The sequence below is a fragment of the Epinephelus lanceolatus genome, chromosome 19, assembly GCF_041903045.1.
Source record: "Epinephelus lanceolatus isolate andai-2023 chromosome 19, ASM4190304v1, whole genome shotgun sequence".
Taxonomy (NCBI): domain Eukaryota; kingdom Metazoa; phylum Chordata; class Actinopteri; order Perciformes; family Serranidae; genus Epinephelus; species Epinephelus lanceolatus.
In genome coordinates, this window is record NC_135752.1 from 264,919 (window position 1) to 288,777 (window position 23,859).

The following is a 23,859-nucleotide window of genomic DNA, read 5'->3' on the forward strand; positions in this document are numbered from 1 at the left end:
ACTTTCTCATTTAATGTCCTGGGTTTAAATAGGTCATAACATAATCTTTGTAAATATCTATTTCTGAATACTCAACTTTATTATTTTTGTTGTTTTTTTTGTTAAGGGACAGCACTTTGCACACAATCGGTAGAATGCCCCATATATATGTGTGCGTATATATATGTGTGTGTGTGTGTGTGTGTGTGTGTGTGTGTGTGTGTGTATACACTGAACAGAAATATAAACGCAACATTTTTGTTTTTGCTCCCATTTTTCATGAGCTGAACTCAAAGATCTAAAACATTTTCTATACACACAAAAGACCATTTCCCTCAAATATTGTTCACAAATCTGTCTAAATCTGTGTTAGTGAGCACTTCTCCTTTGCCGAGATAATTCATCCCACCTCACAGGTGTGGCATATCAAGATGCTGATTAGACAGCATGATTATTGCACAGGTGTGCCTTAGGCTGGCCACAATTGAAGGCCACTCTAAAATGTTCAGTTTTATCACACAGCACAATGCCACAGATGTCGCAAGTTTTGAGGGAGCGTGCAATTGGCATGCTGACTGCAGGAATGTCCACCAGAGCTGTTGCCCGTGAATTGAATGTTCATTTCTGTACCATAAACCGTCTCCAAAGGCGTTTCAGACAATTTGGCAGTACATCCAACCGGCCTCACAACCGCAGACCATGTGTAACCACACCAGCCCAGGACCTCCACATCCAGCATGTTCACCTCCAAGATCGTCTGAGACCAGCCACCCGGACAGCTGCTGCAACAATCGGTTTGCATAACCAAAGAATTTCTGCACAAACTGTCAGAAACCGTCTTAGGGAAGCTCATCTGCGTGCTCGTCGTCCTCATTGGGGTCTCGACCTGACACAGTTCGTCGTCGTAACCGACTTGAGTGGGCAAATGCTCACATTCGATGGCATCTGGCATGTTGGAGAGGTGTTCTCTTCACGGATGAATCCCGGTTTTCACTGTTCAGGGCAGATGGCAGACAGCATGTGTGGCGTCGTGTGGGTGAGTGGTTTGCTGATGTCAACGTTGTGGATCGAGTGGCCCATGGTGGCGGTGGGGTTATGGTATGGGCAGGCGTATGTTATGGACAACAAACACAGGTGCATTTTATTGATGGCATTTTGAATGCACAGAGATACCGTGACAAGATCCTGAGGCCCATTGTTGTGCCATTCATCCACGACCATCACCTCATGTTGCAGCATGATAATGCACGGCCCCATGTTGCAACGATCTGTACACAAATCCTGGAAGCTGAAAACATCCCAGTTCTTGCATGGCCAGCATACTCACTGGACATGTCACCCATTGAGCATGTTTGGGATGCTCTGGATCGGCGTATACGACAGCGTGTTCCAGTTCCTGCCAATATCCAGCAACTTTGCACAGCCATTGAAGAGGAGTGGACCAACATTCCACAGGCCACAATCAACAACCTGATCAACTCGATGCGAAGGAGATGTGTTGCACTGCGTGAGGCAAATGGTAGTCACACCAGATACTGACTGGTTTTCTGACCCCCCCAGACCCCCCCAATAAAGCAAAACTGCACATTTCAGAGTGGCCTTTTATTGTGGCCAGCCTAAGGCACACCTGTGCAATTTTCATGCTGTCTAATCAGCATCTTGATATGCCACACCTGTGAGGTGGGATGGATTATCTCGGCAAAGGAGAAGTGCTCACTAACACAGATTTAGACAGATTTGTGAACAATATTTGACGGAAATGTTTTTTTGTGCGTATAGAAAATGTTTTAGATCTTTGAGTTCAGCTCATGAAAAATGGGAGCAAAAACAAAAGTGTTGCATTTATATTTTTGTTCAGTGTATGTGTGTATATATATATATATGTATATATGTATATATAGGTATATACAGTATATATACAGTACAGGCCAAAAGTTTGGACACACCTTCTCATTCAATGCGTTTTCTTTATTTTCATGACTATTTACATTGTAGATTCTCACTGAAGGCATCAAAACTATGAATGAACACATGTGGAGTTATGTACTTAACAAAAAAAGGTGAAATAACTGAAAACATGTTTTATATTCTAGTTTCTTCAAAATAGCCACCCTTTGCTCTGATTACTGCTTTGCACACTCTTGGCATTCTCTCCATGAGCTTCAAGAGGTAGTCACCTGAAATGGTTTTCCAACAGTCTTGAAGGAGTTCCCAGAGGTGTTTAGCACTTGTTGGCCCCTTTGCCTTCACTCTGCGGTCCAGCTCACCCCAAACCATCTCGACTGGGTTCAGGTCCGGTGACTGTGGAGGCCAGGTCATCTGCCGCAGCACTCCATCACTCTCCTTCTTGGTCAAATAGCCCTTACACAGCCTGGAGGTGTGTTTGGGGTCATTGTCCTGTTGAAAAATAAATGATGGTCCAACTAAACGCAAACCGGATGGGATGGCATGTCGCTGCAGGATGCTGTGGTAGCCATGCTGGTTCAGTGTGCCTTCAATTTTGAATAAATCCCCAACAGTGTCACCAGCAAAACACCCCCACACCATCACACCTCCTCCTCCATGCTTCACAGTGGGAACCAGGCATGTGGAATCCATCCGTTCACCTTTTCTGCGTCTCACAAAGACACGGCGGTTGGAACCAAAGATCTCAAATTTGGACTCATCAGACCAAAGCACAGATTTCCACTGGTCTAATGTCCATTCCTTGTGTTTCTTGGCCCAAACAAATCTCTTCTGCTTGTTGCCTCTCCTTAGCAGTGGTTTCCTAGCAGCTATTTGACCATGAAGGCCTGATTGGCGCAGTCTCCTCTTAACAGTTGTTCTAGAGATGGGTCTGCTGCTAGAACTCTGTGTGGCATTCATCTGGTCTCTGATCTGAGCTGCTGTTAACTTGCGATTTCTGAGGCTGGTGACTCGGATGAACTTATCCTCAGAAGCAGAGGTGACTCTTGGTCTTCCTTTCCTGGGTCAGTCCTCATGTGTGCCAGTTTCGTTGTAGCGCTTGATGGTTTTTGCGACTCCACTTGGGGACACATTTAAAGTTTTTGCAATTTTCCGGACTGACTGACCTTCATTTCTTAAAGTAATGATGGCCACTGGTTTTTCTTTAGTTAGCTGATTGGTTCTTGCCATAATATGAATTTTAACAGTTGTCCAATAGGGCTGTCGGCTGTGTATTAACCTGACTTCTGCACAACACAACTGATGGTCCCAACCCCATTGATAAAGCAAGAAATTCCACTAATTAACCCTGATAAGGCACACCTGTGAAGTGGAAACCATTTCAGGTGACTACCTCTTGAAGCTCATGGAGAGAATGCCAAGAGTGTGCAAAGCAGTAATCAGAGCAAAGGGTGGCTATTTTGAAGAAACTAGAATATAAAACATGTTTTCAGTTATTTCACCTTTTTTTGTTAAGTACATAACTCCACATGTGTTCATTCATAGTTTTGATGCCTTCAGTGAGAATCTACAATGTAAATAGTCATGAAAATAAAGAAAATGCATTGAATGAGAAGGTGTGTCCAAACTTTTGGCCTGTACTGTATGTATATATATATATATATATATATATATATATATATATATATATATATATATATATATATATATACATGTATATGTATATATATATATGTATATATATATATATATATATATAGTGTACAGTGCATTGTGTATGTATAGTACTATATATGTTGAGAGGAGACTGAGAGGTAAGTCGCTAGAAGAGTCTGAGAAGTCTCGGGTTGTTCATAAAACATTCAGGACGCCACAGTTTATTCCACACTACTGAAGCTGCTCCTCTTTTTGGAGCTACTGCAGAGTTGCTAATAATTTTGCTTTCAGCCATGCTTGTTGTTGCTGAGTAACAGTATGACGTCAGTATGTCAAGTCGAAATATTCTAGGTATCACAATATGAATTTATCATATGTTAAAAATTATACCGGTATTATCGTAAACAATATGATATGGCACACTCTTACTGCGCAGGTGCAGATCACTCACCATATAGTGTCAGAGCATTTGTTCCTGCCTTAATATGTGTAGGTTTTTTTGTTGTTATTGTCCTTATTTGACAGTGGAGTGAAGGTCCCCAGGGGAAATTGCATCTGGGACATTGAGGTTACTTGGCATTGTGCCTGAATCATTAGGTTTCCAGGATGGCCCTACTTGTGACAAGTAAAATTATTATTTATATTCGAATCAGTTTTATTGATTCAGCAATTTACTTCAGAAATATTGGGACATGAAAACAGATTAACACAATCTTGAAAAGGATTAATTTATCTTCTCATTTACAAACTTTCAGTTTTGTAGGGACTAAATCCACTGCCTATCCCCTGAATAACTGCTCTGTAGTATGTGTGGTAAAGATAGAGCCTTAGGATGAACTCTGTAAAGGTAATCCAATGTCACTGTGCATTATCCAGATCCCACAGTTCCTGCTAGATGAGTGCAGCAGGACTGGAGAACCCTGCAGGATCTTCTGCACTCAGCCCAGACGCCTGGCTGCCATTGCTGTGGCTGAGAGAGTGGCAGCTGAGAGAGGAGAGAGCGTGGGCCAGACTGTCGGTTATCACATCAGACTAGAGAGCAGGTAGATGAGACCACAGCCTTTTATTTTTGGTAGAAATACACCAGCACTTTTTATGTTAATAAGCTACACTTGAAACATCTAGTTGAATAAAGGGACGAGCTTCAGGAGCTGTCTGTCAGCATATCAAGCCAACTCAAGTCAGATTCCAGTTAATTAAAAAAAAAAAAAAAAAAAAAGCTTGCTCTAAAGGACTTTAAAAAATTGTACAGTACAAGAACAGACAGCCACACTTTCTCACACAGGCTGAGTTTCAAATTACATACTCATGTACTGCGTACTACATACTCAAACAGTATGTACTGCAGACTGCTTACGAAATTACAGGTTAAGTAGTAGTGAATGACCCGCTCTACCCTCTGAATTTGAATAGAACTATGCACATTGGAAACCAGTATTCTACACAAAGGCCTTTGGTCACTTTATCTAACAAAATGAGTAGAATCTTAGTGTTTTTGTAGGGGAACATCATTCCATATTTACTATGGAAATTTGGACACATTGAATTCCAGCTTCTGAATTATTATGTGTGGTTTGGAAACTGAATGTTTTCTGATTAAATTGAATTTCAGAAATTTCTGAGTTTTGAAATTTAAGTTCAGTTTTATGCACTAAACTTTTAAGTTTGTTCCCCAAATTTACTTTCAATCTTCAGAGACAAAGTCAACCAGTTCTTACTCACCAGTCAGATTGCGTGGAAGTGTGCACTCATAACACTGAACCGTTGCATACATAACGGATGCAAAATCAATTTTGCCTGCAGTGGGTGAGTAGGTTATATTGATAAAATGGCTGCATCCATTTCTTTTTAATACTTTTTATGTGAAATGTTGTAGAAAAAATTGGTACAATAAACTCTGTGCTTGTTTACTTTTCGGCAATATTGACAATTAAAAGTATGTCTGAACTTGATCTGTAATTGGATCTGCATTTGAAGAACTCTGTTGGGAATTTATTCTGCCACAGCAGTTCACCTGGGGAGTTAAAGGTTTTTTTATATTTTAAATTTAATATCAAATACTCAGATCCTCCTCAAAGCTCTGCTGGCACAAATACAGTCTGCACAGTTGTCACCTTGTCAGATATTCAGAACTACTGACATCTAAAAACTTTCATAAATTTGAAAGTTATGGTGCACTTGAATATTTTTGCAAATAATAGTTATTTTGTTAAATGTACAACTCTGTTATCAGAGACTTTATACGCACAGTATTCGTTCATGGAGATTTTATTTTTACCTTCCTAAATTCGGATTTTTTTTTCCATGCCTATTATGTGTCATTTCACTAGCATGGATCACATCACAAACAATACATGAGTACATATTGAATATTGAGCAGTGCCCTATGAAGTCCGTTTGAATTTTTTGCAGAGTCTGTTTTATATTTTTCCAAATTCTGTTTTATGATTTCAGCATATTTCATGAAAAGAAACTGTCTAAATCATGTGGTGGATGAATAGTTCCAACAAAAATATTCAAAATTGAATGGATATCAGTGAATTTAATGTAATACAACAATGAACTTTTTTTTAATCAAAGAAAGGTCTAATGTCTCATTCCTCAGTTTTTTGAAGGACTCAGAGGGACTCTTTAACATGACTGCAGGGTTCAACAATATTGTTCACTGTAAGGATTTGTGTCTTCTGCAACCCAACATCAAAGAATAAAGTAATTTTAGTGAGATTTTAGGTAACATGTTTTATATGTCCTGTAAATATAATCAAAATAGTCTTATTTCCATATTTACACTTAGTAAACACCTTATTTTGAAAAGTTTTTTTAAAGTGCATTTACAGGTCAGAATACAGAAACACTCAAACTGTAGTGACAGCTGGTTTGACCACGGAGATGGAGAGTCAGCTAGCTTGATGCAGAAACATCAGGTGCTGCCTCTCGACCTCTGGACCACCCAAGCAGCACAGGAGGACAGGATTTGACTTAGCTTGGCTGACTGAGAAAAAGGCTGCAGTCAAGCTAGCTGTCAGTCACATCTGCTTGGTCAAACCAGCCAACACTAAAGTTTGAGATAGACACAGGCAGAGCAGAGCAAAGTCTCTGTGACAACTGACAGCATTCTGTCAGTGTTGGCAGCAGGGCTGCCCCTGACCAAATTGTGGCCCTAAGCGAAATTTAATTTGGAATTTTATTTATAGCCTATCAATATATACGACCACCAACTGGTCATTTTAGCATTCCTTTTCTTCAGAGGTAAATGCACAGGACGTTAACAAGACATTCAATAGATGTTAATCAGGGCTGCTGAATCAGGGTTGCTGGAAAAAAAAAACATCTCCAGTCTAGACAGAGATTGGACACAGAGATTCCTATGTAATGATTAGCAGCTTAGGTGTTTGTACCACAAAGTTTTATTTCAACAACATACCCACCTTCAAGTGAAGCACGAGCTTCCTCTTGTTTTGCCTTTTTTTCCCCTCTTGCTCGCTCCTGACTCGTGATGTCTTTTGGACAACATGTCGACAACTCTTCACCTGCTGCAGCTCTGCAAGTGCCTGCCGGCGCACCCCTCTGATTGGTCAGATGTCGAGTGCTGTCAATCATTGCAGCGACGCATGCGCGGTCAGATTAGAGGTCTCTTCTCTCCTTCCTCAAGCTGATTCTACGCACGCCTCACGGTAGCGCATATGTGCATCTATTGCACATATGCGCAAATGCATCCCCTCGCGCAAAATGTGGCCCCCTATGGAAGATGAGGTCCTACGCACAGCACGTGTTCTGCGTTTAGGGAGGGGCGGCCCTGGTTGGCAGTGTTCTGTGTGTGTGTGTGTGTGTGTGTGTGTGTGTGTGTGTGTGTGTGTGTGTGTGTATAAGAGCTGAGTCCCACCCTTGGTAAAACACCAGTGCAGACAGCAGTGAGTCCATAATTGACCTAAAACATAGCAGCATAGTTTATTTGTTCATTAGTAGGGTTGGGAAAAGATTCCGATTCCCTATCGATTCCTACATGATATTCATTATACTTGCTATACGTAAACAGGTATATAATAAACACAAATGCAATCATACAAATACAAAAACTTTATGCTAACTGTTGCACAGTACAATTAGATGAAAATACACATTTGTGTATGGTGTGTATTTCAGATTTAGAGCTTGTATCATCTCCCTGAGAATATATAACAACAAAAAGTGATTCTCTGATTTCTACAGTAACACTATTACCTCAAATTTGTACTCGAACTCGTTGTCCTCCGCTTATCCGGGTCCGGGTCGCGGGGGCAGCAGCCTCAGCAAAGAAGCCCAGACAGTCCTCTCCCCCGCCACTTCCGTCAGCTCTTCCGTGGGAACCCCGAGGCGTTCCCAGGCCAGCCAGGCGATGTAATCCCTCCAGTGTGTCCTGGGGCGGCCCCGAGGTCTCCTCCCGGTTGGACATGCCCGAAACACCTCCCAAGGGAGGCGTCCGGAAGGCATCCTTACCAGATGCCCGAACCACCTCAACTGGCTTCTCTCGATGTGGAGGAGCAGCGGCTCTACTCCGAGTCCCTCCCGGATGTCCGAGCTCCTCACCCTATCTCTAAGGCTGAGCCCAGCCACCCTGCGGAGGAAACTCATTTCGGCCGCTTGTACTCGCGATCTCATTCTTTCGGTCACTACCCAGAGCTCGTGACCACAGGTGAGGGTTGGAACGTAGATCGGCCAGTAAATCCAGAGCTTTGCTTTCTGGCTAAGCTCCCTCTTCACCACAACGGACCGGTTAAGCGCCTGCATCACTGCTGACGCCGCCCCAATCCGCCTGTCAATCTCCCGCTCCATCCTACCCTCACTCGTGAACAAGATCCCGAGATACTTAAACTCCTCCACCTGAGGAAGGACCTCCCCCCTGACCTGGAGTGGGCAATCCACCCTTTTCCGGCTGAGGACCATGGCCTCAGACTTGGAGGTGCTGATTCTCATCCCAGCCGCTTCACACTCGGCTGCGAACCGTCCCAGCGAGAGCTGGAGGTCACTGTTCGATGGAGCTAGGAGGACCACGTTATCCGCAAAAAGCAGGGACGAGATCCTCCCATCACCGAACCTGACACCCTCCACCACTCGGCTGCGCCTAGAAATTCTGTCCATAAAAGTTATAAACAGAACCGGTGACCAAGGGCAGCCTTGGCGGAGTCCAACCCTCACCGGGAACAGGTCCGACTTACTGCCAGCCACGCGAACCAGACTCATGCTCCTTCGGTACAGGGACTGGATGGCCCTTAGCAAGGGGCCACCAACCCCATACTCCCAGAGCACCCCCCACAGGATGCCCCTGGGGACACGGTCGTAAGCCTTCTCCAAAACCACAAAACACATGTGGACTGGTTGGGCAAACTCCCATGCCCCCTCCAGCACCCTGGCGAGGGTAAAGAGCTGGTCGACGGTTCCGCGTCCGGGATGAAAACCACATTGCTCCTCCTCAGTCTGAGTTACCTCAAATTAACCACAGCAATGTAATAAAAAATTCTTATATGCATTCATGCCTGGGCACTGTTATTTACGTGACAACACCTGAACATAACACACACAGACACACATTGGCTGTTTGTTTCTATCTCTCCCCTCCCTGGAAGCGGACCTCCCGCTGCCAGCCTCCGCCTTGATTAAACGCTGAAAATTAAATAAAAGAGGGAGACAAGTTTTCCTATTTTATCTTATTTTGTTATATTTCTCCCTCTCCCCTTGCTGGAAGCCTTGGACCTCCCGCCGCCCGCTCCCGTCTCAAACACGGAGGTCTCAATCTCCGCTGAGGACCCACGGCACACGCCCGGCCTGTTAAATAGCCTGTAACCACTGTGTGACACAAACTCAGTGATTAGATAATGTCGGGTTCGGTCGGGTTCAGACAGAAATATGCGGCCCGTGCCGCACTCTAACGGAAATGCATGTGACCTTTTTTTTTTTTGTTTGTTTGTTTTTTTACAATCTAGGAACCGTTTGCAGGAACCATTACGCCAAATGTGATGGAACCGGTTCCGGAACCGGAACTTTGGACCTGGTTCCAAAAAAGAACCGGATCCGGATCCCAACCCTATTCATTAGGCTTATGTGCTTTGAGTAAAACGCATATAATGGTAGGAAAACCCAGATGTTTAGAAATTCCATCCACAATTGCCAAATTCCACAATATTCCGTGTTTTACACTTCATTCCACTTTTGTTTTCAAATTCTGTGATTTTGTCCGTGTTTTCTGCATTTTGGAAATCATAGGGCGCACATGAGGTTTGGTGATTGGTCAGTTTAGGGTGGTTAGGAGTGGATTTACAGGTCAGATTATGTGTAAAGTGTGATAGAGATAGTTGTGTAAAGAATAACAAAACTAGAATTACCGCCCCCGGTTGTATGCCTCCAGGCACCAGTCAGGTTTCTCTTACAGTTTACATCCACATCTGTGAAAACATGGATGCTTCACACACATCTCCCCCTGACAGCAGAGAAGATCTATACAATCAGCACAGTTTCAAGATTAGTGTCACCAATTCAGTGTCTGACCAAATATTTCCCCTTCTGTTCCTGAGATATGACGTTGAGTAATGGCCAGAAAAGTGTTTTATGCAGAACATTACAATGCGACAGTGATGTTGACCTTTGACCTTTTGATACACAATGTCCTCATGTAATTATTTTGTCCTAGTAGACATTTGTGTGAAGTTTTGTCATAATTAGTATATGAATTTTTGAGTTATGGCCAAAAACATTGTGAGGTTACATTGGCCTTTAACTTTGATCACTGAAATCTAATCATTTCATTGTTGAGTCCAAGTGAGCATTTGTGCCAAATTGAAGAAATTCCCCTATGGTGGTCTTGAGATATTGTGTTCAAAAAAATTAAACGGACAAGGTCACAGTGACCTTTACCCTGACCAAAGTCAAATCAGTCATCATTGAGTCCAAGTGAAAGTTTGTGCCACATTTTAAGAAATTCCCTCAAGGCGTTCTTGAGAATATCGTGTCCACAAGAATGGGATAGACAAATGTATGGACGGACGGACAATCTGACAACATACTGCCTCCAGCCACGACTATGGCCGGCACGGAGGCATAAAAAACACTTGAGAGAGAAGTTTAAACTCTGGCACTAAATGTGTCATGTGATTACAGCTTTGCATTAATGTAAAAGACAAAAAGCTATTACTTGGCTAGATGAAGTGAGTGTTAACCTGTATCACAGGTGATGAGAGGTGTGGTTGAAGTGTGCTCCTGTGCCCAAACCCAAGTTAACTATTTAACCTTTCTATCATACATTTAAAAGATTGTGGAACACTTATATTGCTTAATGTGGACATTTCTCTTGTAACTGTTGACTTTGAAATCTCAGGGTCTCCCCCAAGACACTGCTGACCTTTTGCACCAGTGGAGTGTTCCTCAGAACATTGATGGCTGGAGATAGCAGCCTGACAACTGTCACACATGTAATAGTGGTGAGCATCAAGACTAAAAATAAACTGGACATACAGTCTCAGAAAACTGCTTAAATCTGTCATCCTGCCTTATGGAATCCGCCTATTTGAGGCTGGACATTTTCTTTGAAGAGTAACATCCATCTGAAAAGCAATGTTTTGCTGCCCTCCCTGGTTGAAATATGTCCAGCCACACCCAGCAGTGGTGTCACGGGGTCCTGGAGTCCACCACTACATCACTGCTGCAAGGTGAAAAGTTTAACCACTGGAGGTCAGCAAAAATAAGATTTTCAGGGGATGTTTAAGTCCCCCTTTAAAGGTCTTTAAGTTCCCAGTTTGACTTTTGTTTTGAGCTCACTGAGAAAACATCCTTTTAAAGTGGCTGTTTTTCAACAGGATGAGGTGCATGAGCGTGATGGTCTGACTGACTTCCTGCTCACTAAGATGCGGGATGTGCTTCAGAAGATCCCCACACTGAAACTGATCCTCTCCAGTGCGGCTCTGGATACAGACCTGTTCCTTCAATACTTTGGCTCCTGCCCTGTCATCCACCGTAAGTCCTACCAACTCTTAATTCACTGTACTGATGCTCAGACCAGCTGTTGTTGCTTTTAAAGTTTGCTTCTACATTAGTGCTGTTTGCATGTTGCATGTCAGCTAGTTTGCTTCCCAGTGACAGTATGAGAAGATGCAGAAAAACTCTAATCTTCTTGAATTTTTTTTTTTTTTAATCATTGCAGATCAATCTGCCATTTTTCTCATATGCTGAAGAGGAAAAGCACAAAAATAAAACCAAACAGACTGAGACAACACACAACCACAAAACAAGTCAAATGTCTATACATGTTACATGGTTACATTCTCGGCTTTCCTTTTTTTCCCTACATAGATCAAGAAAGGCTGCCAAATTGCTTAGAAACTCAGACCAGACCCTTGAGGAGAATATCTTATCTGAGAAACTGCATAATCTCTAATCCAATTAGAATGCAGCCTGGTAAGACATTCCTGATGATGTGATCTCAACATTCTGTTTTGCTCTCTGTATCAGTCTTGACACCCCAAACACTTTCCAGAAATTAAAATCAAATCCAGGCCAATCAGAGATCATCACCATTGTTGACAATGTAAGCAGCCAATCAGGGACTACATTGCAGTTTATGATGTAAAATGCAGGCCACAGCTTGCAGAACGGTATGGCGCCTTCCAAGCAACAAGTGCTATCTCTTACATTAGTAGAGTAAACACAGCAATTAGTGAAGTTATTGCAGAAATAGTCTATAATAAAGATGAAAGAAGAACAAGAGTATGCACTCAGAGTTTCTTGGATGAAAAGACGTTTTTGACGCTCTTCCACTGGATTTGGCAAATGTTTGTTTATTAAGGAGTTTGTCTGTCATGGCGAGTACTCCCACCCACTGAAAGTGTATTGGGCAGCACAGAGTCCAGACTAATACAGAGAGCGAAACAGAATGCTGAGCTCACATCATCAGGATGGTCTTACCAGGCTAATAATCTCTCCCCCCAGGCCTGCATAGGGGGTGAGATTCTTTCCATCGTAACAGTGTATGCAAAAGGCCAGCATGTTGCTCACATTAAGTACTCAGATGCATACCCTACAGTACAACACCAAATAGAACAATAAGAGGGGATGCATCTATTGGCTGCTCTAACATTATAGAGGATGTTTTGAAAATAGACTGCCATAAATTATACAGTCTTGGACATGTCCAAAGCATATGAAATAGACCTGCAGGATCTTGCTTGCATCTATCTCATGTAGGATACAAATCCGGTCTAATTCTAGACAATCTAACCGTGACCAATGAAGTCAGTGTACCATCTTGATTTGTCCAACAGCATGCCGTTGACAAATGGATGATGAGTATTGTAAAATGTCAATTACTAGCCTGGGCTGCTTAATCCTGTTTCACAACTTGGATGAATTTTTTTTATGAAAAACCCTTTTGTTTTTTTGATTGGTTGACTCTTACGGACCAAAGGAATATAAATAACTTATTAACTGGGTAATCGAGGAATGGACACATATTTTGACTTTATGACAGCTTTTGAGGAAGGAAGTCACCACTTGTTTTTTCGTCATGCATGAACTTATGGTGCTCATGGTTTCAGTATGATTAACTGAGTGATTGAATTATGGAGAATCTAACTGAGCTAACAATGTGTAGCATTTACATATTGACCAAAGTATAAACATTTATATTTATATGTGTGACCTAAACAGCTATTATCGTTAGCTCAAGTGGGTAGCCAGCAGCATGTTTAAGTGGGACTAGGCTTTTAATTGAAATTTTACGGTAATCTAATGTTAGCAATTTATGTAAATTGATAAGGTTATATATCCTACCTATAGTCTTCACAGAACCTAGTTCATTTCAAGCTCACTCAATCCTTTATACGTTCTGCAAGTATGATGGAACCTGTTGTTCTAAAACTCAGAGCGTGTTTATCCTAAGTTTAAATAAGAAAAAGACATACAATGAAATGACAGAATTGGTTTGTTTTTAAAACTTTTAAGAGTTTTAGTTTTTGTTTTTTTTTAACATTACTAAGACTCAGAATGTTCATCATGGTTTTTTTTTATATATCTGCAATACTTGACACTCCCCTTTCATAATTTCATATTCATATACAAACATTTTTGGTGCATTGAAAACCTGTGGAGATGCAGGCAAAAAAAGCCAAAAAATATTGAATTGCAGTACAAATTTCTCATTGAAACTTCCACAGAACATTAATAGTATCACTCATGCAAACTGATGCCATTTCTGAGTAGCCTAACTTTTCCTGAAATAACAAAAGTGAAAGCTGAGCAAATATGGTCAAGGGTTAAAACCTTTATTTGCTCAGGTAAATGAAGGGACACAGCATTCTCCAGAATATCACATGCACAACCTACCATGAATTGGCACAAAAAGACTGAATACTGGAGTGAATGTAACATCCAGAACACATTTCACTCGAAACAGGTCGTTCTAAATAAAAAGAGGGTTGATTATTAACCGAAACAATGCAAATTCAGATGTGATGTTCATCTGTATGTGGTTTTGAGTTTTGTTTTATTTTTTTAGTCAAAGGAAGACAGTTTGAAGTGAAGGAAGTCTTTCTGGAGGACATTCTGAGGCTGACTGGCTTTAATAAGGACATGAGAAAATTCAAGGAAGAGACACAGAGAAGTATGGGTTTTTACATTAATTTGTCCACTGAGAAAAAACATTACAGTCTTCCATCTGATTTTGTCTTAATCTCCTGTCTGTGTCACATGCTCTGGTTCTCAGAGGAGAAGAAGCAGAAATGTTTGATGGAGTGGTGTATGGCAGTAGAGCACAGTTCTGTTGAGGAGACACCGAGGACTCCTGTGTCTGCCCCAGGCGTCCTCCAGGACAGCAGCTCCTTGGACAGAGGGGACCGCACTTTCAACAAGCTGGTAAACCAACAATCTCACACACACACACACACACACACACACACACACACACACACACACACACCACTCTTTATTAAGGGTTGGAATCACTAGAGGCTCCACGATGTGATATCATGATATTTAAGTCACAATACAGTATTATTGAGATTTTAAAAGTGTTGCCATATGCTGAGTATTGGGATAGAATATATTGCGATTTTTCAACTGCAGATTATGTCCTGAAAGGAAAACATTGTCAACATCTGTCTAATAATCTTATCTAATAAGATGGAGTTTTCAGTCTGTTCATCTCACTTCAATCCTTTTATTTGCAGCAAAATATATGTAGTGGACTGAAAAAGCAATTGATTTTATTATTCAAGTAGGCTACCTAAATTTTGATTTGCATTTATAATATTAGTTCTTTAATAAAAACAATGACACTTGGCACTGTGGGACAATACGATTAGTGGGTCTGAAAGAGTCACAGTATTCTAATGTTCAGTATCTCACCTTGTTATCGATGTAGTTACAAGATACTCATTAGATATGTGGCCTCTGCTGTCACGTGTATTGCTCCTTTTCCCTGAAGATGAAGCTTACAACAGTATTTTTTTTAAAAAAAGTAATAATTTCTCCTATTTATATCAGTGGGAAATTTGTGTAAAATGACACAAGACACTGACACTGTTGTGTTACATCCCTGTTGGTCACCAACATTGTTAGATGTTAATATTAAGTTGAATTTAGGTTGTGATGTCAGGTTACCAAATTTTAGTGTCTAATGCCAATGTCAATTTGACGTAAAATACTGATGACAGATGATGTTGATATTTTGTTGGTTTTAAGTTGTGTTCTTAAGTATCCAAAATGTCATCAAAAATCTTGATGTAGAATAATGAAATTTAGTCATAACGTATGAAGAACAAAACCCAACGTGGGCAAAATGTCATGTTGTGAACGTCCACACAACTTAAAATTCTAAGATCGTTAGACATTTTAAATATCATCTTTCTGATGTCACGATAACATTAAGTGCTAGCTTGGATGCCATGCCTGTTTTGCTTCCAGAGTGCTGCTTAAATCAGACATTTGGGCAGGATTATGCTAGTGTTGTTTGGTTCAGTGTTAAAAAAAAAGGCAGATTTTACAGCAGTAGCGTGGAATATCTGTTTAAAGAGTACTGTTGAATGTGCGTTGTGTGAAACCTGCTTTGCACCAGGTTGAGTTAGTATATGATTTTGTGTCACAGAATGAGAATGATACAGAACATCTGGAGCCATGGCTGCGGAAGGAGATGGACTCAAGCATTTCCAGTGTTTTCCTCAGTGAAGACCAGGTTGCTTTCATTCAGCTCTTCAACCTCATCCTCTATGAAGGTGTTAACGGTATGACTCTCAGAGCTTATCTCTGCTCCTAAGCCCAGTTCAGACCAAAGATTCGTGACAAAGCCAAAACCGTTTTAGAATGTTACAGAGGAAAGTTGCAGCAGTGTGAACTGGCTCGTCTGAGCTCGGCTCAAGCCGGCTGATGGAGTCACCTGCAGCTCAGCTGGTCAAATCGCAGGTGGCTGGTTTTACAACATTAAGTACGTCATTTGTTTCAACAGCCGATCGGTTTGTAGTGAAGTCAGCTGGTCAAGTCAAAATGACCACAGACGGCGTGTTCGCTTGCTGCGGCAGGTGCTCCGTCCCCGCCTAGCCCTCTGTTCCCATCCTCATGGTGTGCTGGTGTCGGACGGTGGGTCGCTGATGCTGCTTGCTGTATGTGCTAAGCCCCCCCACCCCCACATACACATACATACTCACTGACTGATTAATTGCCGCTGATTATTTATATTATTGTGATGTATTGATTATGAATACAGTCCATCTGATGCTCGTTTTGTTTCTGTTTTTTGCCATTTCATCATCACTACAAATGCAAGCCAGTATCTCACTATCACTATCCTCATTCATATTTTAAGAAGCTACAAATTATATTCAGCCACAGAAATTAGAACCAGCACGTTTTTTTAGAATGTTGCAGAACGGCACATTCCAAGGAGTTGCGTGTTTCAACTCGTCTTGCTGCGAATCTTTGGTCTGAACTGGGGATTACTCACCTTTCTGGAATCATTCATTTTATAACTTCGAAATTTTGCATTTCAACAATATTAGAATGGTAATAATCTTGTACGTGATGAAATAAAAATTCCAGTGGATGATGTAATACACTCCTTTTGCACCATGAGTAGCGTTTGTACACGGCTATTTTAAACAAAGGTAAAGCCACTACAAATAGACTATAGATTCCCTTCCCATTGCCAGTAGACCAGAGTTGTGTATACAGCTCTGCAGCAGATGAGTATGCCTTTCTGTAAGTCATGTCATGTCATCTGCTTTATTTATATAGCACTTTACAACGACCACAGGTGAATCAAAGTGCTTCACAAGAGATTAAAAAAACAATTAAAAACACAACAGATTCATGAATAAAAAACAACAAATAAAAGGATAAAACAATAAAATAAAATAAAATAGGAGTGTCACCACATTACTGAGTATTAAAAGCCATCCTAAATAAATAAGTTTTAAGTTTAGATTTGAAGAGGCTCAGGTCAGAGGCAAGACTTATGTCAGTGGGGAGTTTATTCCAGAGCCTGGGTGCGGCAACAAAAAAAGCTCGGTCACCCCAGTGTTTGTATTTAGACCTGGGCTCTTCCAACAAGAGTTGGTTAGAGGACGTCAGAGCCCTGCCACGCTCTATGTGTGTTTAGTTTTTTTTTTTTTTTTTTTTTTTTGGGTGTGTCACGTTCGACATCAGGCCAGGTCATTAATCAGAAGAGATGAGTATAGAGGCCAGTGAAAATGTTAGGTTAGGTTAGTTAGGTTTTATTGTCCCCAAGGGGAAATTCTTTTCCACAGCACTGTACTTGTTGGACTCAGCATACAGTGGTTACTTCTTTTTATATACCTCTAACTTATTCAGTCTGTCTCAAACTCGGTGCAGTGTGGATCGATTATTGTGCTGCTTGGGCAGAGATGTATTTTTTGGTGGCGCATTATTGCCTTTCCAGTAAAGGAGCTAAGATTAATGTGCTTACCAAGGTGTTGTGTTTCCATCAATGCTGATTGGAGACGGAGCCAATTAATACCTGCGATTACTGCAGAGACATTTGACCTGGTGTGAATGCCAATTAAAACTTTTCCCATTACATTAAAAAGCCAGATATTAGTGGATTTTGTTGGGTTTTTATGGGGTGGAAAAGGGGCTATTGAAGACATCTGGGATTTCTTTCATCAATTTGATGATGTACCTTTATTTATCAGGGATATAATTTACGGGATTAGACAGTTCCATCTGTTTTATTATACATTAACAGTTTTCAGCTGAATTTCTACATTGTGATATACTATATAGATGTTGGAAGATAAGAATACACACATAGCAATAGAGTATTTTATCCACATGGCCCACCCATAACTGCTGATAGTGCATAACTGCCCATAAAACCACATCTAGTTGAGGTATTATGTGTATTTATGAATTCTGGACAGAGCTGTCTGTTTCTCCCTGCTTTCAGCTTTTAAGCTAAGATAGTCTAACCATCTTCTGGCTCAAGCTTCATGTTTTCCATAAGCCCTGTTTTCACCAAACACTTCCGGTAAGTGACCCTTCAGACATGCTACCCAGATCCTAGGTCCATTACTAAAAGTGTTTGTCATCCAAGAGAGACAATAAAAATTAATGAAATAGTCAAAGTTGCCATGTTGAAATTAAAGGTGTGTTGATGGATCCAGTATGCTCCCACTTGGCCCAGGCCCCCCGCTTGCCCATGCCCACTATTCTGCTGAAGCGAACTTCTTCCACTTTTGCACGCACTTCTTCCTGAATTAGCTTTCGCCTCTCCTTTCCCCTGGCCACTGCCTTGCCTTAGCTTGGCTGACTACCTCCTCAGCACGCCACTTTCTTTGTGTTCTCACCTCTCCACTCGCAGAAGAGACCTTGGTATCAGAGGAGTCTTGGTAGAGCAGGACTTCCCTGGCTCTGGTGACCTTGAGCTTTTCCATCAGACTGCTGAATGGAAGCTGCGGCTTGGTGCTATGCCCATAAAGGGCGATGCTGCTGAGACTCCAGGGCAGGCCCAGTCACCTGAGCTGGAAGCTGTTTATCTTGCTTTCGAAGCTCTCCACAGTGGTAATCAGAGTTTCATAGATCAGCAGTGGCCAGAGGAGTCGAGGCAGGATCCCATGTTGATATGTCCAGGCCTTGAACTTACAGGGAAGTCCTTATTTGTTGCTCAACGTGCTGCTGTGTCCTTCATGACGCTGGTGAAGAGCTTACCCAAGGCCTTGCCTTTCCTAAGGACCAGAGACCTGGATTTTGCTGGTTTGAAGCTCATTTTCACCCACGTCATGAGTCTTTCATTTCATCATTTCATTTTATAGTTAACTAATATATGTAAGACTTGCCACGGTATGAACAATGGTTATGTAAGACTCAAAACCAGCCGCCACTCAGCTCTGATCAAGAGTGACTGTCCTCTGTTGACCAGTCAACAGACTGCAGTGTTTTAAGCTCCACCTTTTAGTACCAGATCTGTGTGCTATTTACCCCAACAGAGGGGTGACCAAAAATTTGAACAGTAAGAAACGGTTACATTGGTACCATCCGCAACTTTTCATAGTGGCAACGGAAAACTGTACCTGACTGCTAGGTGGGAATGGGGCTATACACTAGGGCTGGGCGATATGGACAAAAATTCATATCCCGGTATTTTCAGGCTGAATGGCGATACAGGATATATATATCCTGGTATTTTCTACAAAGTGGGCTACATGTTCAGTTGCAAGCTGATCTTCAGCTGAAGTCCCATGTTATTTTTGCTGCATGTGTTTTTCCACAGCAGGGCAGGTAAAAGAAGTTTACCTGTGGGAGGTGAGCTATTTGCACTGTGGCTGTTTCTGCTTTTACTCTTCCTTGCTCCCATATTTTTACACTTGTTTTAATTGAAGAAAAGCGGCTAATATAGTTTTGCTAATTCCGTAATAAACATATTTTAATTCCTATTGAGTCTTAAAAATAAAAGTCCTCTGTTATTTTGTTATGTGTAAATTTTTATTGTGAAGCAGCAAAATAAGGAAATGTTGAGTTTTTGAGCAGCAACTTGAGTAAAAATAGGACGCAGGAGAGAAACTAAACTCCTGTGGTGGCAAAATTTCTATTTATGAACAGTTGTATGAACAGAAAAAGTCTTCACATGTCGGCTGTCTTTCTTGAGTTTTAATAAGCGTTCATGAATGGAGACACTCAAACATACAACCGCATGAACAGTCAGTCAGTGAGTGCCTAGCAAGTCCTCTAGCCCTGCTATCTTTATAGTTCCCATAACACATGCACATCAGCAGTCAAGATATGTGGCGCCTTGACCACAGAGATTCAGTTATAAGCCACTTTTGGACCTACTCTGGAGAAAGAGTGGGTGTGAAGCTCGGCATGGCACCGGGCGTCTAAACTGATAACAGAAACACAAATCAGCGCTTGACTGGACATGGTTAAAAGTTAAAGCTATAGTGCGTAACTTCTGTCGCCTCCCAGTGGATAATGCGTTATTACAACTAATAAGCCGGCGGCACTTCCATGTACACAGAGTAACACTCTCCACACACTGTGTACACAGAGTAACACTCTCCACACACTGTGTACACAGAGTAACACTCTCCACACACTGTGTACACAGAGTAACACTCGCCAGTCGCCACACACTATACACAGAGTAACACTTGCCTTTGTGGTAGGATCCACTTCTGAACCGTGTCTCAGCCGCTTCTCCGGCATGTTGCTTTCTCTTTCTACCTGCGCTCTACCTCTTGCTATGACACTCTCCGCTCTTCCTCCCCCTCCCTTGTTGTGAGGAAGCATTTCCTGTGCGCCAGCGCAGGAATGTCGCTGGTCGACACGCAAACTAAAAATGATATATATTGAAAAATACCACAAGATGTTAGAGGAGCCGATCGGCTTAATCAGCATTGTGTCATCTCCTCTAGTAGTGGCTTGGGTGAAACGGACATTTACGGACCTGTAGAAGTTACACACTATAGCTTGAAGGAGGAAAAGGCCCACAGTATTGTACAGGTGCTACTACGGTAACTTCATTCATCTCACAGACTGATTTAGCGTAGTAGCTTGTGCAACGTAAAGACACTGTAGACTAATTAAGAGACAGATTAAACAGAGGAGCAGCTCTGTGTCTCTCTTAGCGTTGATGGAGAATCTGAGTGAGTGAGTGAGTGAGTGAGTGAGTGAGTGGGGCGGAGCTGTGTGGAGAGTATGAGAGAGGACAGATGAACACTATTTTGATATAAAAGGTATTGTCTAAAACTATATCTTGCTTGAAAATATATTGATATAGTGTAAAAAATCTATATACCGCCCAGCACTACTATACACACAAAATAGTGGTATCGATCCTCTTGCCTAACGCTCAGCAAAAAACATCTTACTCTGCAAAAAAGGGCATTTCCCAAGATGTTGAACTTTTCTTCCGACAGTTTGAATTTTAGTGTTGGCCCTGTGCTATCCTGAACATGAAACATGGGTATAGAACATGAATGGATGTAAGATATTATGAAGGCACTAGCTGTATTGTCATACTTTGTATTCTTTTCCCTAGTGGACTACAGGCACAGTGAGACAGGGGCCACGCCTCTGATGGTGGCAGCAGGTCGAGGGTTCCTCACTCAGATGGAGCAGCTGCTCAACATGGGGGCAGACATCAACATGAAGGCCTCCAACGGGTGGTAGGACATCCACCATGTTATGTTACCAGGCTGATGTTAGGCCGCTATGTTAAAGTCTCTGCTATCTACAGTGATTCTCTTCCATTTTTGGTAGTTTTCCTTTTCTTGTCTATTAAAAATATGTATTTTTACAGGCTTTTACAGGTAGGTATATTCACGCGTCCAGGCGGCTTCACAATACAAACCAATGATGTAGCTGCAGGAACTGCAAAGTTAACACTCAAGCCATTACATTTTCTACTTCTTAAGCCACTTTCTACTTTGTTTTGTTTTGTTTTAACATCCTTTAAGATGTTGGGCATATGTGAGTGACATCTGATTATTTTCCTTTCAGGACAGCCTTAGACTTTGCCAAACACTTCCAGCAGACAGAAGCTATGGATCTACTCCAGTCATCAATGTGAGTGTAATGTTGACCTTTATATGCACTACTAAACTAACTACTGTAAAAAAAGAGAAAAGGAGTTATTGGTTTGTTCTTTTTGTGAAAGAGAGGTAGTGTTACTAACAGGGCTGTGCCTGACTCAGTATTACACCAGTGGACTCAGATTCAGCTGTTCAATACAAATACTGGACAATTCATTTTTTTCCCATATAAAGTTTTAATGTTTGAACAGGGTTCAGTGTGACAGTGACATTCATGTGATATACTAACAAGCTTAACAGTGCTAATGACAGATCAGAAATGTGCGCAAAACATTTTTTGCCAACACCAGATATAAAACAGACTGTGTCATTTGCTGTGAGCTGTAGAAGGCAGAGGATAATGTTATCCCTGACCGGGCAAAGCCTCTCTTCCTCTGGGCAACTGCCTCTTATGTCCACAGCTGCTGTACCAAGAAGCAGCGTGAAAGAGAGCGCCCAAAAAAACTGCTCAACTTAGAGGAATCCCAGTCAGCTGAGGGGTCTCTGAATGATGATTTGAATCTCCAACTTTCATGGGGCACTGCACCCACTGCACTAGTAAAGTTGTGTTTTTAGGTCCTTGTGGCAATAAAATCCTTTGCAAACAGAGCGGATAGCACAGCAAGTTATATAACATTACCTAACGTTAGGTAGGATTAGCATTAGCATTTGTCCCAGTTGCTGTTGTAAAGCTAATATGCAAAGAGGATGAGATGGTTTCCCAGAGCCAGCATACCAGCTCCAGACAGCGATACTCGCAGCTGACCTTCAGGTATGAGTCCTGTGAAACAGCAAAACTAATGTTACCCACCTTTCTAGCAGAAACAGAGCAGCCTCCATCTTCATGTCTTTTAGCTCTCAGAGGTCTCTCCCCCACTGAGAAACCTCACTGACGTTAAAGTGGCTGTTCGCCCTAGCCTGATCATATCCCTTCCTTTTTTTTGTTTTTGTTTGTCTGACCTTTTCCTCTGTGGCTTTTTCTCAGCCATCTCTCCCCCTTGATAATGCACTGTCCATAATGCACAAATACACCTCAGCATATTCTGCCGCATTTACCATTCCTCCCAGTCCAACTGCCTTTCTTTTTTCCCACGGTCTTTTCCCTGTCTTGTGCACAAGCATGAACACTCCCTGTTGCTATGGCTATAGCAGTGTTTTGTGGCTTGGTCTGAGCCACTTTATTTGTTTCCCATTTACAGAGCCAGGGTTGTGTTTGAACATTAGAGACAGCTAGCAGACTGTGAAGAGAATATAGTTGCTGAATTTGACAAAAAGTGTATTGGTTCAGAATCACAGACTCCACCTTTAAATGCTCTTTTAGGAGATTTATAAACTGATAAACTCATTGGACTCCTGGTCAGCTCACACATACTTTCCTGTTTCTGTGCAGTCCCCTGGGAGAGGTGAGCAGCCTGGAAGAGTCCACTCTGGTGCAGTGTGGCAGTGCAGAGCTGAGCACTGAGGAACAGGAGCTGCTCAAACTGTACCACCACAGCTTTGATGATGACCATGTGGACCTGGACCTCATCATGGATGTGCTGCACAACATCTGCTCCACCACCACTGATGGTGAGCCTCTGTACTAGATTTTAACAACATATGTGCTTATTGAGCAACACAAGATTCACACTACCAAGTTATCCTGTTGCCTTGTCAACAGGACTACTAATCACAACCATATTTCATGGACTCTAGAAGATATTTCAGGATTACTAGAATGTGAGCTTTTATCCGTTTGTCTTCAGGTGCTGTCCTGATTTTCCTTCCTGGATACGATGAGATAGTGGCACTCAGGGACCGCATCCTGTATGACGATAAGAGATTCTCCACCATCTCTGAGAGGTAAAACATGTACTGCACATAAGAAGAATGAAAGGCATTTGAAAATCATGCAATACCTATAATTCCTATAATACCTACATTCTTAAAATGTATAGTGAAATTAGAATTACCACCTTGAGTTTTAAGGTTCATTCTCTCTGCCGTGATGTGGAAATGGGGGACGGATTTGCAGAATATTTGCGCAGCGCTTTTCCGCGTTTAAACCATACACACGGGCGCGGTACGGACGCGGTGCGGAATTTCGCGTTGTTGTGTTCCAATTCCGCGCAGTGTGCGGGTGTGGGTGAGCATGGACGAGAGTAGCCGCAGCAGCAGCAGCAAGCTAGCAAGCTAACGTTTAGCAAATGTCAAAATCAACTTTCTCTCACTGCAGCCACCAAGCTGGACAATGGACTGCCAGACGTTGTCCTTTAATTCATTGATCATAAAATCATCC

The 23,859-nt window shown here is 41.9% G+C and overlaps 1 protein-coding gene across 6 annotated transcripts in view; it reads left to right on the top strand.

Annotated features, from left to right (window-relative positions):
- The window catches only part of ythdc2 (YTH domain containing 2), a 175,517-nt gene that overhangs the window by 42,299 nt on the left and 109,359 nt on the right, over positions 1-23,859 (top strand). For all 6 annotated transcript variants that reach the window (XR_013488106.1, XR_013488107.1, XM_078161883.1 and 3 more), the window contains exons 6-15: positions 4,417-4,583; positions 10,889-10,991; positions 11,367-11,523; positions 14,060-14,164; positions 14,267-14,415; positions 15,647-15,782; positions 21,050-21,176; positions 21,511-21,576; positions 22,972-23,150; positions 23,327-23,423. Coding sequence is in view for 4 of the 6 variants with exons in the window: in XM_078161883.1 (XP_078018009.1) it covers positions 4,417-4,583; positions 10,889-10,991; positions 11,367-11,523; positions 14,060-14,164; positions 14,267-14,415; positions 15,647-15,782; positions 21,050-21,176; positions 21,511-21,576; positions 22,972-23,150; positions 23,327-23,423 (1,286 nt within the window). In the remaining 2 variants the exon portion in view is untranslated. The remainder of the gene's footprint in view (positions 1-4,416; positions 4,584-10,888; positions 10,992-11,366; positions 11,524-14,059; positions 14,165-14,266; positions 14,416-15,646; positions 15,783-21,049; positions 21,177-21,510; positions 21,577-22,971; positions 23,151-23,326; positions 23,424-23,859) is intronic.